This window comes from Alosa sapidissima, chromosome 21, assembly GCF_018492685.1.
Source record: "Alosa sapidissima isolate fAloSap1 chromosome 21, fAloSap1.pri, whole genome shotgun sequence".
Taxonomy (NCBI): Eukaryota; Metazoa; Chordata; class Actinopteri; order Clupeiformes; family Clupeidae; genus Alosa; species Alosa sapidissima.
The window spans coordinates 13170994-13187931 of NC_055977.1; the positions used below are offsets into that span (position 1 = coordinate 13170994).

Below are 16938 nucleotides of genomic sequence, written 5' to 3' on the forward strand. Positions count from 1 at the left end.
CATGACGTGTTATGGTAATATAATCAAGTTTTAGCCCTCCACCAGTCTCCCAACGTCTGTTGGCGATACGTTTGACACGCCCCTCCTGAGACAGTGTTTTACTTTCGATTTCTTCGACTTGCCTTGCAGGATTTTCCAGCATGTGATGAAACGGTGAGATATTTTTATTCTTCCACATAGGCACCACAGATTAAGCAAACTTTATAGTAGCCTATCCTGATTCGAATAAGAACGTTACAATTAGATGCGTTGTAATATCATAACTGTTTTGTAAATAACGATTTCTGCCGCAAACGTACACTGTTGGCTAATGTTTACCTAAGTTTGATAGCTAACGTTAACAGCATACTTAGTAACAGGCTAAAAGTATGAACTTTTACACAAACTCTAGATTCGCTCTGAAATTATATGACTATCCACTATCCATTGTCAAGCCATAAATCGACAGGGGTAATGGTAAGTGATTTGCCAATATTTCTCAATACGTTTTATATCCCCAAACTGGGATTTGTTTGCATGTCGGGTAGGCTATGTGTTGTCCTTACTGCTGGCTAATGAATGCAGACTGGACTCGCTGCATTTAAAAATAACATTGCTGTGATCTATTTTTAATAGTAGGCTAGGCTACTGAACGCAGCATGGAAGGAACAACCATTGAAGTTTGTGGAGTGCCTGATAGCCTTCCCCCCGACCGGATTGTGGACAAGCTCACAATCCACTTTTTACGACCGAGACATGGGGGCGGGGAGGTTCTGAAAGTAATTTATCCCACCTCCACAAAAGGGCAAGCCTTTGTCGTATTCGAGCTCGGTGAAGGTAAATTCCTATTTGGGTTTCATGTACTGATTTTAATGCCTAATTTAATAACTGAGTGAGAGCAACATCCTTTCTCACTTTCAGACTAAAGCATAGGCTCTAGCCAACATTACATTTGCTTCAGATTTGTTGAAGCAGTGTATCTGAAACTGACCTAAACCTTAATGTAGGCCTATGTTTTCACAGTGGCGGCCCAGGTTGCACATTTGAAGCAGACCTTGGACATGGGCCTATCTGAGCAGTTTCCCCTGAAGGTTAAGATTATAGACCGGTCTGAGGTAAAGAAACCTAAATACATTCCTCTTCAGAGGTAGCTGTTTATGTAAAAAATAGTCTCCCTAAAATGACAGTAGTAAGTGATCCTCATAACTTGAATATGGGCATAAAACCAGAATTGAGTGTCCACTGGTTTATCGTTATAGGTGGACCTACCTGTTCAGGCCATGTTGGACCTGTCCATGTTCCCTGACCAGAGTGAAGTCCATCATCTCCTGAAGAAGCACAACTTTAAGGTGACTCAGGCCAGCTCCAGTCCCGGCAAAACGGTGCTGCTGGAGGGGACTTTCCTGAGCCTGCGTGCGGTCCGTGCCCAGCTCCAGAAACAGCTGCAGGAGCCGCTCAGGCACCACACTGGGCATCACGCCAATGGAGACCGTCCTTTGTCGCCCTTAGATGGCATCGTCTCAGGTGCGCTCCCCGAACACTCATCCAGAACGCTGCCCCACTTGAACGGGTCACATGGTTACATGAGTGAGCGGCCGTTTAACAGCTCACAGGACTATCTGAGCCCAAGTAGCTTGTCAGTTAGCAGGAGCCCGACAGGGTTAGATAGCTCTTCCTCTAACTCAGAGCAGTCGCTTTCGTCATATTATCTCTCGCGGGATGGGAGGTCTTCTCGAAACCCAAGCTATTTTCTGCAGGATTCGGGAGCTCCTCAAAGCTTACCCATCTTTCCAAGCGACAATTTGACAACCAAACCACCACTGCAGCGGGAGACATCGTCAACAAGGGAGACCACCCTTGTGGTGGATACAGATGTGTTTTGCTATACCTGGAGCTTCAGAAAAGACTATGCAGACACCATACTTAAAAAATATGCCATAGAATGTAGAACAGATGGGAATTCAGAGGTAAAAAACCTTACTCTGAAGGGTAGAGAGTGTGAGAGAGCCAAGCAGGAGCTGGGTGGTCTATTCGAGAGCGTTTCCTTGTCATTATGCACCCAAGAGATACCTTTGTCTGGACTCAGTCATCCGATGAGATCACAAATTGCCAAACAGATCCAGAAATATAAAGATATATTAAAAGTGATAGTCAGACAAACGGAGAAGTCAATCGTAATCATCGGATCTTCCTCAGAGAGCTATGAGATGAAGCAGCGAGTTTTAGGAGAACCTGTAGGCTTACCAGCGTCTGGACGTACAGGCCGAGACACTGAACGAGGGCCAAGAACTCGGCGTAGTTCATCCTTGCCCAAACAGCAGAAGTTAAGGTATGACCAGGACAGTAGAACAAGGCTGGACTCTGCTGGGCCTCAGACCTATTCTCCGTCACATTACCAGGACAGTAAGCACCATGAAGAAGCGGCCATGGCAAGGTCACACAGTAGAACCAGCTCAGAGAGCAGAGAGAGGACAGTGGCCCAGAGGCCTGTTCCCAATGCACAACAGGAGCCTATTACGCCCTCTAGAGGGCGACAATTACCATTAATGAAGAAACCACTACATTTTTTAGAAAGAAATGCAGCGTCACTTAAAAGCAAATTTACCAAGCAAAAATAGTCTCAGATTCTCAGTCTAACTTCTGTTTCGCACTACAAAATTTGACAAGCTACTAGTAACAGCTTGTAATTATGACTTTACATTAATGACAAATAACATGTCGCTCATACCAGATTAAGTCATATAGACATAAGTAGTTTTCATAATTACTATTAAATGCCATTGTCAGGTTGAATACATTGCCTATTAATTTTGCCTGTATAAATTAATCACATAAAATATGCACACTGGATTGGATCTCATTTCTGGGTTTTTTCAATTTGCACCTCTTTAATAGGGGCATAGGGTCAAATCATGGAGGTAATATCTATTTTGATTATTTATTAATTTATTATGGATTATGGAAGGCTTGTCTGTTTTGACTGAAGGTGCTTTGTATGGCCTGTATAGACTTTTTGGATGTCTGATTTAAAAAGTGTTTTTTTTTTTCTTTTCTGAAAAAGTGATAAATAGCATAATACTTCTGAAAGAGTCTTGCTTGCAATGTTTGATCTGAATTGCATTTGGAGAAAATTATTTGTATTGACATTAAACATAGAGAATTAAAGCCTCATTGCATATAGTTCATATTTTTGCCACCTTTGGATGTTCTTTGGATAATTTCTGGGTCTAACTGCCTATTTAAGTTTAGTTTTCTGTAACCAGGTCCTCCCGTGTCAGTGTTTGTCAGTGCCATGGCAACAGAAACTGTGGTGAAAATTGAGGAAGTCCTCCCCATTGGTCCTGAAAATGAGCAGGAAGTGAGCTGGTCTGGTAGTTTCAAAATCAGGCTCCTCTTTGCTGGAGAAAGCTGGTCTTATATGGTAAAGGACTGGAGGACACAGGAGTTAATAGCCTGTGCAGAGGCAATACATACAGTAGTCTACAATAGATTGTGTACAGAGTCCATGCACTGTAGCCTTTAGACATGACCAGTGCTATAGATATTGTGATATTGAACCACCATTTTAACGTTTTGAGGGCATGTATAGAAATTTATATTGGAATGAACATTCCTTTATTTTGTTCAGAACAAGCCTCAGATAGTTAAAGTCTACCCAAAGAAGTAGGAATACTACAGTGCCATTTCATCATAAATGGAAAACCCTTTTTGTATGCATGCACAATGGCACAGATAGGCTGTTTAACTTGGGCAATCATGACCTGTCTGTACGTGCCCACGTTACTATCTGCTTCATCCAAAAGACTAAAACAGGTTCAGCAGAGGGCTTAAATATTTTGTTCAAATACAGACAAATAAATGTTGAAGCTGCAGTGGGTAAAGCCTTATGTTCACCACAAGCTACTTATAAATTATGAAGCTGACAGCCGGCATCATAACTGCATTGAAATACATCTTTACATTTCTAGACAGCTTTGAACAGATACACTATGTTGCTTCTTCATTGCTTAGCAGCTGTTTGTTGTGAAATACCACTGTGTTGTGTCAGGGTCACAACTGTGACCATATCCTGTTGCCAAAATTATTCTCAAGCCCCCAAAGCCACAGCTTTCTTCTCTTCAGTAAGATCTGGACATGAGTGACCTGGCTGGGTGTTGGTTTGGCCATCCACTGTCTCTGTGTGAGAATTATGTGACGTCAACAGAGAGGAATGCACTGTTTACTGTTTACTGTTTGTTTCTGTAATTAAATACCAGCCCACTTGGTAATAATCTGATAGTGATCATTTTTTGCTTGGGTCTTTCTGTCTCCCCCTACATGGCAGAGTTTGGCTCCTCTCCACGCTGGTACAGCTCTCTCACACACCACAAGCTCTTGGTTGGTCGATGACGACATAGGGCAGAGAGGTCTATGCCACGTTTGGCTCTGCCATAACTGTCCGATCGCTGCTGACTGACCAGGAAATGCCAGGGTCCTTCCCAGGAGATAAGAATCCTCTCTGGGTTCCCCAGGGGGAAACCAGTGCGTCGCTGTCTGTCTTGAGCCCCGTTGAGCAGTCAAGACTTTGGAGGAGAGAGGTGGGCTAAAGACTAGAGAGAGAGAGAGAGAGAGAGAGAGAGAGAGAGAGAGGAAAGAGCGAAAGAAGGGGGAAAGAAAAGAAAAAGTGTTTTGCTCTTTTTTAGCAGCATCTCTTTTGTCATGACGATTGCTCACGTAAAGATGGAAGGCTGAGGCAAGAAGAGGAAGGCTGAGAAGCAGAATGGCTTCAAGCGTTTTCGGAAGACAGAGCTATTTTCATGCCTCGGGCGTATATATAGTCTCTTGCCTGCTCACAGACACACATGTTGGATGACGTGTTGTGGCTTGTTGACCGCAGCCCTGTGACTGTACTTCAGGCTTAGGCCTCGGCTCCAGAGAAACAGCCACAGCTAAGCCACGCCTACCGGCACTCACACACACGCACTCTGCCTGCCCTGCCTGAGTGTTTGGGCCCTGCCGGTTTAGATGCACTTCTCTCTTCCTCTCTCTCTGTGTGTGTGTGTGTGTGTGCTCGCGTCTGTGTGTCTACCACCCCACACAGCCTCTCTCTCCTTCCCTTCTCTCTCTCTCTCTCTCTCTGTCTATCTCTTCCCGCCAGCGAGAGACTGTAGACAGCAACCACCACCATGGCGGAGCTGGAGGGCTTCGAATTTGGCAAGTCGGACTTTGTGCTCCTGGACGAGGTCACCATGGAGCAGTTCATGGAGAACCTGAGGCTGAGGTGAGTCGGGGAAGAAGAGGAGGACGTTTCAGCCCCCCCCCCCTCCCCCTTCTCTTTTCACCCCCCTCAGGGAATGGATCATTCAAGGGAGGGGGGGTGGTGGTAGGGAGGAGAGTAAGGGGCAGGAGAGGAGGCTGTTCTATTTGTCGTACTGTGACAGAGGGACTTTTGAATGTGCCAGATTAGGAGCTTGCTGTTACTCGTACCGTTATCTGTATCTCACAGTTCTCAGTCCTGAACTATTCGGATCCTGTTTTGGAGCTGGAGGCATTTTGTTCCTTTTTTTCCCTCTTTTTTTCTTTGGTTCCACACATTTGAAAAGCTTTTAAAAGCAGTCTCTCAAAAGGCTGAGCCGACAGCATCTGTCCTTCCTGTGCCACTCCCTGTGAATGAAGATGAGACCAAATTCAAGCAGGCTAGTGAGCACTTTGAGGGGAAGCATGACTCATTTCTGGTCTGAGTTCTGTCCTGTGTGGTAAATGTTTGGGCGTCTCATATTTCGCACTCTGAGTGGATGAGATTATGTGTGTGGAACACTTAGAGGGGAGGTAAACACATTTGGGGCAGTTTTTACAGTTTCGGTGGAAGATAGTGATGAAAAGTTTTGAGTTTTCATTTCGTTCCATTTGAGACCATGGTGATTTTCACACCGATGTAATTTTGTGGGACAGAAAGTGAGTCAGGTGACCCTACTGCAGGCTATTTATGAGTGCTTTACAGCACATTGTGTCTCTCACTCTTCTCTCTCGTCTCACAGTTCTCATGTTGTCGGTTTCAATGTGCACTCACCAGTTCTAAATACCACCTATTTTCACGTTTCAACTTGCTCTATTTACAACCTCGCTGAATTCAGATCCCCCCCCCCTCCTGTTCAGTCAACATGTCATGCTCTGTTAACACTTTGAAACTACGAGCCAAGATTTTTTTTTTAACATCATGATATGAAACACTGATGTCCCATTTGCATTGTTTGTGATGAAGGAAACTTGATAGCGAGACACAAGTGTCTTGATCAGTTAGAGCTGACAAAAGAATAGAGGATTCTTTCATGAGTTGGATTATGTAAAGTAGGCCTATGTTGACATCAGAATGCACATGGATGGTAGATTAGGCATGTAGATGAATGAGTTATGAGAGTGTGTCTATACTCTGTCTGAAGACATGGACCAGGGGGCAGGTGCTGCTGTATGCAAACACTCTATATAGGTTATTTATCCTGTATTAACATGTGGGCAGTGTTTTTTTGTCACCCCTTCTGTTCTTTCCCAGCTCAAAGCTAGCACAGGCTTGTGAAATGTTATCGCGTTCTGTGAAACTGAACTGTCTTGAGACACACGTTACACTTCCTGTTCTTACTTCCCACCTCTGTATCACTTCCTGTCGATGTCTGGGTGTGTGCAAGTCATACAGAGAGAATGAGAGAGAGAGACTGAAAAATTACAAAGGTGTGACAAGCCTTTGTTGTCACTAAAAATGCATCTCAAAACCCAACAGATGTAATCGTGGGCACCTTTGATTCATAATTATTTTGGTGACGCATCAACACAATGGCCTACAGCTCATTTTCACTCACTAGGTCCACTGGACTGTTTTCAGCATGCTGTTTTTCATAATCCCCTTGTAATGTCTGCTTTTGTGGGTGGGTGTGTTCAGTGATAGTTCCTGTAGGCTACAATCATTTGTTTTTATCCATGATGCTTGTTGTATTGCAGACTTGCTAATCTGTGGTCTCTGGTGCAATGTCTTGTGGGTTTGAAGTTTGCACGTGTCTATGTGTATGTGTATGTGTGTGTGTGACTGGCTAAGCTGCAAATTGCCCTGCTTGGTTAAAGTAGTCTGAACTGAAATGAACTGCCACCCTTTGCTGAGGGTGATGAAATAAAAGGTGGAATCCTTGATTATAAGCCATTGTCCTTTAATTGAACTGTCTGCCCAGTTTGTGTACAAAAGCTCAGGTGCTGCTTGGGCGAAGTACTTTCTCATTCAGTGGGAAACAGAGTACAATGCAGTGAGACATACGCATATCCCACATTGCCTGACAAACTAGGTGCTTGAGGAGGACAGGAGGGGTGCAATTTGATTGGCTGGTGATCTCAAACAGCAAACAAACTTTTGTTCACATTTGGATCCTTTAAACTTTAAATAGAATTCAATAGTACCTTTAAGGCCTTTGTTTGTTTGTTTTCAGGTTCGAGAAAGGACGCATCTACACCTTTATTGGGGAAGTGGTGGTGTCCGTTAACCCGTACAAACAGATGGACATCTATGGGAAGGAGGTGATTGATGCATACCGGGGCCGTGAGCTCTATGAGAACCCTCCGCACCTGTACGCAGTGGCCGACGCTGCCTACAAGGCCATGAAGAGGCGAGCCAAAGACACCTGCATCGTTATATCAGGTCAGTGCTGGCCTGGCTTTGCTATATTTCTAGAGAGGGGGCTATTGTTCCTCTTAGATAAGATCACATCAGATCAGCTGTGTGGTACTAGAAGCAGTGAGGTGATGGTTCTCTTCTGTGGGTGTTTTTTTTTACTTCCATGCCTTTCATGAAGCAACAAAAAACAATAACAGCTCAAAGAACTCATGTGTGAGTGTCCTTCTTCAAAGAGGGTCCCCTTTCTTCTAAAACACCCTTTAGTAGGCTTGGATGTTTTTTGATATGCTGGCAGCAGCCTAAACACTCTGGCACACACACTGTGACACACCAAAACATCATGTCTCTCCCTCGTTCTAAAAGGCCTACGGTATGGCCGCAAATAGGCATATTATTAATTGTGGTTTCAGTCCTCAACCCCTGCGTAAAGTGATATTCTGGTCGTCACTGCATCCATGCACTTTGCAGTTTCCTTCCCTGTTCTAATAATAGATGTGCAGTGGTCAGCCTTAGTCTCAGTCCTACAAACCGAGTCCCACCAGCTGCTCCATGTGTGCAACAATGTGCAAAGTCAGGAACAGAGCTGAAATTTGTTTTGCCATCACCAATCACCAAAGAGCTGGAGGGGAGTTATCACTTTATTAGATCAGGGGTTAAAGTAGGGGGGGACGGGGAGGAACGCAGTTCCGCCACTTCAGATAAATTAATAATAAATATATTCTTTCATACCAACGATATAGTGCGATGATATTGTTAAAATAAATGGTGAGTTAATTTTTCGTGTGTACAGAGATGACCAAGAAGCCAGCAATTCTTGTCCAAAGTATTGCTACACCACGATACTCAATATGTTGTCCAAGGGTGAGTCATTTTTCCCTGTTGCACCGACACTGGATTTTAGGGTTAGCTACATACTTTAGTGGTGCTAGCTTTTTCCCACGGGTGCCTTTTTAACCTTTTGATGTTTGCCGAAGTAGGTGCAGCTGTTTGTGTATTTATTTTGAAGCATTTGTGTCAGTACTGATTCAGTGCAATACACAGTTGGCATGCCGTGTCTCATTTGTAGGTATGACTCTGCTAAAGATGGTTTCACAGGAGACATACGTCCACACGTCACTCAGTCATGGTGGAGTTTGTACGCTTAAACACACTGGAGTTTGTGCACTTGTCACACTTGAAAAAGCTTGGCATGGCCCCGGCCGTGGCGCGACTGGCTGGGGCACCTGCACCGTACACCGGCGACCCGGGTTCGATTTCCGCCCCGTGGTCCTTTCCGGATCCCACCCCGACTCTCTCTCCCACTTGCTTCCTGTCATTCTTCACTGTCCTGTCATTAAAGGCATAAAAAGGCCAAAAAAATATACTTTAAAAAAAAAAAAAGCTTGGCATCCAGGAAGGAATTCTCATCATCAACGCATGCACGGGACACTGCTATCTGTGTCAGTAGATGAGATTAGATGTTTATTCAGCCTCTTAATTTTGCAGCATTCCCGACAAGAGGTTTTAGCATTACCATGAGGTCTTTTCATTCTTAGCATTACCAAGACTACAATATAGGTACTCCTTGTGTCTGTGTGTGTGCACTACAAAACAGTGTACTTCTTTAGCACAGTATGGCTATTCTTTGCATAACATAAAGCTATGTCATTCATCCTTTATTCGTTCAGGTGAGAGTGGAGCAGGCAAGACTGAAGCGAGCAAATACATCATGCAGTACATTGCTGCCATTACTAACCCCTCCCAGAGAGAGGAAGTGGAGAGGTGAGTGCATTCATTTACTGGCACACTTTACAAAGTTTCACATTAACAAGAGGGAGAGAGAGGGAGAGAGAGGGAGAGAGAGGGTGGGAGACAGAGAGAGGGAGAGAGAGGGAGAGAGAGGGTGGGAGAGGGTGGGAGACAGAGATAGAGAGAGGGAGACGGAGACAGCGAGAGGAAGAGCAGACAAGCTCAATTAAGGCCCATTACAGTAACCCCATGCTCTACATGAAGTAGAACACACACACACACACACACACACACACAGTAAAGGTAGGCATACAATGTATCAACTTGCAATGCTTACTGATGACAATTAGAAGATCAGTGGTTTGCTCAGGAACACTTCAACGTGAAATCTGGAATCCTATGGCTGCCAGGCAACTGCCTTGTTTGGTGAGCTAGTGCTTTAAGGCGTGAGGAGAAGAGGAGGACATCTCTTTCAGTGACTTATACACAATACATGAAGCATCAGGCAACATCAATGGCCAAACCAGGATATATACTGTGTTTGTTTCCTATAAAGAGCGCTGGGTTGAACATTGATGAGACACGCTAGGTATCAGGTATCATCAGAAGTGGGAAGCGGCTCTCTTATTACCTAGACATTATAAGGGAACTGAGTGTTTCATCATGTTTCTCACGTTTCTCTCTGTTCTGTATATTAGTGTGAAGAACGTTCTCCTGAAGTCTAACTGCGTTCTGGAGGCCTTTGGTAATGCCAAGACCAACCGCAATGACAACTCCAGCCGCTTTGGAAAGTACATGGACATCAACTTCAACTTCAATGGAGATCCTACAGGAGGTCATATCAACAACTACCTGCTAGAGAAGGTCAGAAAATCTGTAAATCACGACTCTTATGCGCAGATTCTGCACTCTTCCATTGAAGTTTACTAATGCATCAACGAAAATAACAAATGGTCGCACTCCAAAAATCTTTTCTTGCTTTTTAATCCATTTTTTAGCAACAGTGGATAATTCACAAATGTTTCGGCCTGATGGCCTTCGTCAGTGTGTTTCAGATTATAAAGCAAGAAAAGATTTTTGGAGTGCAACCATTTGTTATTTTCTATGAGTTCCCTGGATCACACACCCACAAGCAAAGAAACAAGAGAACAATCGGGAGAGCGCGGTGTGTGCCAAGAAAAGTACTAATGCATCAACAAAATGCTGACACACATACAACACACACACACACACACACACACACACACACACACACACACACACACACACACACACACACATACACATTTCTTTCTCACATTTTTGTCATATCCATTCTTTCACACACAAACACACTTGTGATCTCAATGTATTAAGTGCATCCACTTTCTGCAATGAATTTCACTGAGCATGTTTGAAAAAAAAGAAAAGCTAGCTTTTTAGTTTCAGAAGTTGTTTTTAGACTTAGTAGACTTTGACACACCATGATGGAGGTGCGGAGACAGAGAGGTGAGACTTTGGGTCCTGAAATAGAACTGTGATCCTCATCTCTTCGCCCTGCTCCTCTCGTCCCTGCAGTCGTTAATGATTAAATCACACACAAGAACACAACGTTCTGAGAAAGCCATTTTTTTCCCATTGGCACATTTGTTTTCTCACACATTTATGTTCATTGCATATCAAGTTGTAATTCTTGACTTCAGCTTACTTTACTTTTGTTTGTAGATGCAGCAGCAAAGCAAAAAAAAACACCATTTCTATGGACGTAGCTCAGCTATTTGGTATAGTTTTCAACAGTAATTCTAGTGTACAGTATGTGTAGCCAAACACAGGCAGAGATGCACTCCTTTAATTCATGTAGTTTAGAGCAAGGGAGTAAAGATAAAAACAGAGAAATCTGACGGTACATGTTTTGTTAACATACCTGTTTTAGATGCTATGATATGCCACGAGAAACCTAGATTGTCAATTTACCAGACTGACAGGCGTTCCTTTATGCTGGGGACTGCTAGATTTTTTCACCTGTGGTGGTGGTAGTGTAGTGGGTAAGGAGCTGGGCTAGCATTGCAATAGCCTGAAAAGTTGTGGGTTCAATACCTGGCTTGCACCGTTTCCTTGCCCTCCTGCCTTGAGCAAGGCACTTAAGTATAAGTATATATACTCTTTTGATCCCGTGAGGGAAATTTGGTCTCTGCATTTATCCCAATCCATGAATTAGTGAAACACACTCAGCACACAGTGAACACACAGTGAGGTGAAGCACACACTAATCCCGGCACAGTGAGCTGCCTGCAACAACAGCGGTGCTCGGGGAGCAGTGAGGGGTTAGGTGCCTTGCTCAAGGGCACTTCAGCCGTGCCTACTGGTCGGGGTTCGAACCGGCAACCCTCCAGTTACGAGTCCGAAGCGCTAACCAGTAGGCCACGGCTGCCCCCAACCCTTAACCCTGTGTTGCTCCAGGGACAATGGCCCTTGCAAGGTAATTGGCATATGTAAGTCAGTTTGGATAAAATAGTCAGCTAAATGACTAAATGTAAATGTAAACTTTTGCACATATATCTGTGAATGATGGTGCATGAAGTTGGTCTCTCACTCTCCTCTCTTTTTTCAGTCAAGGGTTGTGCAACAGCAAGCAGGCGAAAGAAACTTCCACTCTTTCTATCAGGTGAGTAGAGGTAGAGTAGTGAGTAGAATTTAGAAGACCATGCCGGTCATGCAGCTTATGACAAAAATCTCTCTTCTTTGGTAGCATCTTCAAATCAACATGAATCTGTATATTATTTTCCACAATTGCATATTTTCCATATAAATATATAGGCTGTCAAACAATAAAATAATTACTAATTAGTCACATACTTTTGCTATGATTAAATGTGATTAATATCTTCTTTATAATGTAGCTTTTAGTAATGAAATAGTGAAATATAATGTAATGGAATTATTGTGAAGTCAACAAGAAATTAAAATGCTACTGTTTAATTGTAATGTTTGTAATGTAATGTTACTTTGAACACAGATTCCACACAGAACAAGCTAACAGATTAATTAAATTATTTAAATAAAAACATTAAGGTCACTGACTGTTAGTTTGAAAGGCATATTTCTTATGCACTATAACTGCTCAATCAGAGTTGCCTGTAATTAGTTAGCGTTAATTATATATTTTTTTATATGCAAATAATTCATTTTGACAGCTGTAATAAATATACCTTATCTCAAACCTGTGGCCCAAGTTCAGTGACATGTCACTTTTCTTATTCTTATTGTTGGTGTTGTTGCTTCTGCTGTTGTTGTTATTGTTGTTATTGATTAATTAGATTAGTAATTGTTGTTCAGTAACAGGATCATGGTTGCAGTGAACCCTGTTAGGCTCGGTTGGTAGATATGAGTACTTCTATGTGATAGTGAGAGGTTTTGTTGCCGTGGGAAGTCCCAAGTCAATAGCATGAGATTGTAACCTCTTCTCCTGTGTATACTGTAACTAGAAAATTACTCTCCTCTCTTCTCTTGTCCCCAGTTATTGCGTGGAGGCACTCCTGAGACGCTGAGGAAACTGCACCTTAAGAAAGAGCCAGAGGTCTATGTCTACACCAAAGAGGGAGCTGCTGTGGTTACTGTGAGTTACTCTTCTGTTCATTCTCACATTCCGTTGTATTGTTTTCTGTGTACGAAAATACATAAAAACCTGATGGCAAAGAACCAAGACGATGATAATGATATTTTTCACTGTTCTTTCACAGTAACGCCATTTTGTCAGACCTGGATTTTGTTGGGGCAACAAAAAAATTACACACTGTAGCTTTAAAGATAAATCAACTGTAGTTACAGGTCCTGCAGTTATTCATGTTAATTACTGAAAGATCCTGCTGTTTGAAGTGCTGAATGATGATGATGTACGATAGTCATTACCAGTTTGGCACCAAGCAGATGGTAGCTGTCGAAAGGGTTTTAATGATGTGCATATTTAGTAGAGTTCTTTTTCTTTTTCATTCAAGTTGACTTTACATTGGAGGTAACTAATTTTCTCTGAGCTATACATGCTTTAGCAAACTCTTGAACTGAAAGTTACCAGGAACAAATCTGGCCTCTGAGCCACATGGTCATTTAATGTGCTGACAATAGTGGCATTTAACCGTCTTGCTTGTCTCGCATTGCGTTAACCATGGTCAGTCTGAATAGTGCTACTTTCTTTATTTCTTTGAAAAACTATACTATAAGATTTATATAATAGTATAGTATAGTATAGTTCTATAGTAGTAGTTAATATTACAGTATTCTGTAATATCTCTATAATGTCCTTGCCCTCCAGATAGTACTTCTATAGTATGTCCCAAAATGTTTTTGTTTGTAGCTATTTTTGTATAACATTGTCAGATAGATAAACACACCTGTCTTACCAGGGATGGGCAGTATTTATGATAGATGTATTTAAAATATGTTTTTCATATACAAAATAGTATTTTGTCATTTGAATTTTATTGGGTTGAAGTTAATTTCATGCTCCCTGTATAGTATTTTTAGTTTAAAAATATAGTATTTTATTTTGATACATGGCAAGGGTTCTGTACTTTGTAGTTTATTTTGATACACTTAAAATTAGGGTATTTGATATTTTATTTGAAAATACAAAATAGATGTATTTTTGCCCATCCCTGCTGTCTTACCCACTAACAGCACATGCTTTTCAGTATTTTGAGAGCTGTCCCTGAAACCTTTAAAAAATGTAAGAGCAGCTTTTACAGCACAGCACAGCACAAATATGGTTGTTATCTGTGCCAACTGTGTGTTTGCAAAGCTAGCCTGTTGACTTCTAGCTGGCTAGCTTGCTTGTAGTAGATCAAAACTCCATAACGTCTCTTTAAAGTGGTAGAGACAAACCAACAGATGTGTGCTTTGTAATAGACTTTATTCACTCTACCTTTTTTTCTGTAAGGGGTCCAATGATGGCTCATGTCACAAGGCTGTATTGAGCGCGCTCAAAGTGATCGGCTTCACTCAAGATGAGATCGACTCCATCTACAAGATCATTGGGACTATCCTCCTGCTGGTTGGTCATTTGTTTTATTTCAAAATTCAACAAATAGGGAAGTAGCCTGCAGAAGTTCTGATAATAGGAAGCGGTAATTAAGATTTTTTTAACCTACGAATGTGGGGAAAAGTTAAGTGATTAAAATATGACAGCAAGGGGAAATTCAAATTTAAGGGACAGAGCTCAGGAAATCATCAGCACATAGTTTTGAAGTGGTACCCTCCCTCTCTCATAGTTACCAGTTCTATACTGATATGGGCCAGGCATCTCAGTACTCAGCACTGCAGCAGTCTAAAGTGTTTTTACTCGCATAGCTAACTTGTCCATCAATGATACGGGGTCAGGCTTGATAGCTACCTAACTACGTTATAGTGAATTGTTCTTCAGGAGAGGTATGCTGTCATTCATTTCAGAGGTCCACCATTATAGTCTGGGTGCGGACAGACACCTGTCTCCTACTCATCAATTTTTAATTGCCTCTCGTTACCATAGGGAAACATGGAGTTTGAAAACGATGGGGAGGCAGTGCAGCTATCGTCAGCCGATACAGTGAGTCACATCGCCGAACTCACCGCCACGGAGCCAGAGAGTGTGAGCAAAACCCTGCTGTTCCGCACCGTGGCTACAGGGGGCGGCGAGGTCATCGAGAAAGGACACAGCAAACAGGAGGCCTGCTTTGGACGTGATGCCTTCGCCAAGGTAACCTAAGTGGGCAGCGCGTCCAAGTTGCTATGCACAGATAACATGTACAAATGGTGTCAAGGCTACAACAGCAGTCAAAGGGAGAAGGATTGATGTGTGTTTGCACTCAAAATTCAGTCACTTATCAACCCCATCAGACTGGATTGGACGGCACCGGGCTGGACTGGATTTGGTTCTGCTCTGGGCTGAGCTTGTGTGCCTCTGGTGTGATCATCCCTCTTCATCAACCATGTTAAACTGATCTGAACTATTTATTTATTTATTTATTTATTTATATTTTAGTTTAGTTTTTCTTTCTTTTCTCCCTTATTGGATTTAGCTACCTCTTTCTGTAACAACAATTACCACCATTGTTGTGTGGCAATAAAGTATATCTTATCTTATCTTATCTTTATCTTATCATTAAGCCACGTTTAGCTCAGAGTGGACTCTCTTTTTGTATGTGTTCCAGGCCCTGTATGAGAGACTGTTTGGCTGGATTGTCAGCCGTATAAATGCAGTGATTGAGGTGAAGAACTACAACCCTGCCCTTCATGGCAAGAACACCGTCATTGGTGTGCTGGATATCTATGGCTTTGAGATCTTTGATAACAACAGGTGAGTTTTGGGTGCATTCTCACTTTTCTTCTCATTTTAGAAGAATTGTGAATGTTGAAATGTGGCTGCACCACACGTCATACTATCTCTGTGTGTGTCCAGTTTTGAACAGTTCTGCATCAACTACTGTAATGAGAAGCTTCAGCAGCTCTTCATCGAGCTTATCCTTCGGCAGGAGCAAGAGGAGTACAATAGAGAGGGCATCACATGGCAGCATGTAAGGACACACATGCACACATACAGTGCACACACACACACACACACACATACACACACGCATACAGTGCACACACATAGAGTGCACACACATAGAGTGCACACACACACACACACATGCACAGGCACACACACACACACACACGCACACTCGCACACACACACACACTCATACACACACACACACACACATACACAGGCACGTACTCGCACACACACTCACACACACACACACACACACACACACACACACACACTCATTTTTATACAGTACGCATACATGCATGAACTCATACAGTGCACATGCACACACACCCTCACCCACTGATGATACACATAGCAAGTCTCTTGAAGCCATGTATTCCTTGATATGCTTCTTTGTATTGAAACGCTAACAGTCAGTTTTCCCTCTAGATTGACTACTTCAACAACCAGATCATAGTGGACCTGGTTGAGCAGTCTCATAAGGGGATCATCTCTATCCTGGATGAGGCCTGCCTAACTGTGGGTAATGTCACCGACACAGTCTGCCTGGAGAGCATGAACACCAAGTTGGGCCAACACCCACACTTCACATCCCGCAAGGTAGGCTCCATACCAAAACTACTTAATATCTACATTCATTCATTCATTCATTCATTCATCCATTCACTCATTCACGCATTCACTCATTCACTCATTCACCCATTCACTCATTCACTCATGCATTCATTCATTTATTCATTTGATAAACACATTACTGTTATCCTAAAATAGCTCTCAAGTGACAACAGTCTAGCTACTGTATAGTGTGTCAGGAGATCAACAGTAACATTACAACATTGTTTCTTCTATTTCTGCATACTTGTATCCCTAATCTGTTGACCTTGAATTTAAAGCACTTTGGATCAACTCCTGTTGTTTTTAAATATGCTCTAGAGATAATTTGACTTGCCTTTATCTCTGTAAAGTCTATAAAGTAGCATTTTGCTCACAGGAGACAGTGTTAACCAAAACGACTTGCAAAGAAGTGCTGACAAACATTTGTACACATTTTCATAAATACTTACGCTTCTTGAATATCAAACACATTACT

The 16938-nt window shown here is 42.5% G+C and overlaps 1 protein-coding gene across 6 annotated transcripts in view; it reads left to right on the forward strand.

Annotated features, from left to right (window-relative positions):
* Nucleotides 1-64: 64 nt before the first annotated feature.
* Nucleotides 65-16938, forward strand: part of myo1g (myosin IG) — a 64026-nt gene continuing 47152 nt past the window's right edge. Inside the window, exons 1-15 of one of the 6 annotated variants that reach the window (XM_042076272.1) lie at nt 77-153; nt 392-456; nt 616-816; nt 1003-1094; nt 1239-5239; nt 7428-7636; nt 9280-9373; nt 10039-10204; nt 11931-11984; nt 12837-12935; nt 14253-14366; nt 14841-15047; nt 15502-15647; nt 15750-15864; nt 16278-16448. In XM_042076272.1, coding sequence (XP_041932206.1) covers nt 5145-5239; nt 7428-7636; nt 9280-9373; nt 10039-10204; nt 11931-11984; nt 12837-12935; nt 14253-14366; nt 14841-15047; nt 15502-15647; nt 15750-15864; nt 16278-16448 — 1470 coding nt within the window. In that variant the 5' untranslated portion in view covers nt 77-153; nt 392-456; nt 616-816; nt 1003-1094; nt 1239-5144. The other 5 variants (XM_042076275.1, XM_042076269.1, XM_042076271.1 and 2 more) reach the window with 5 other exon arrangements.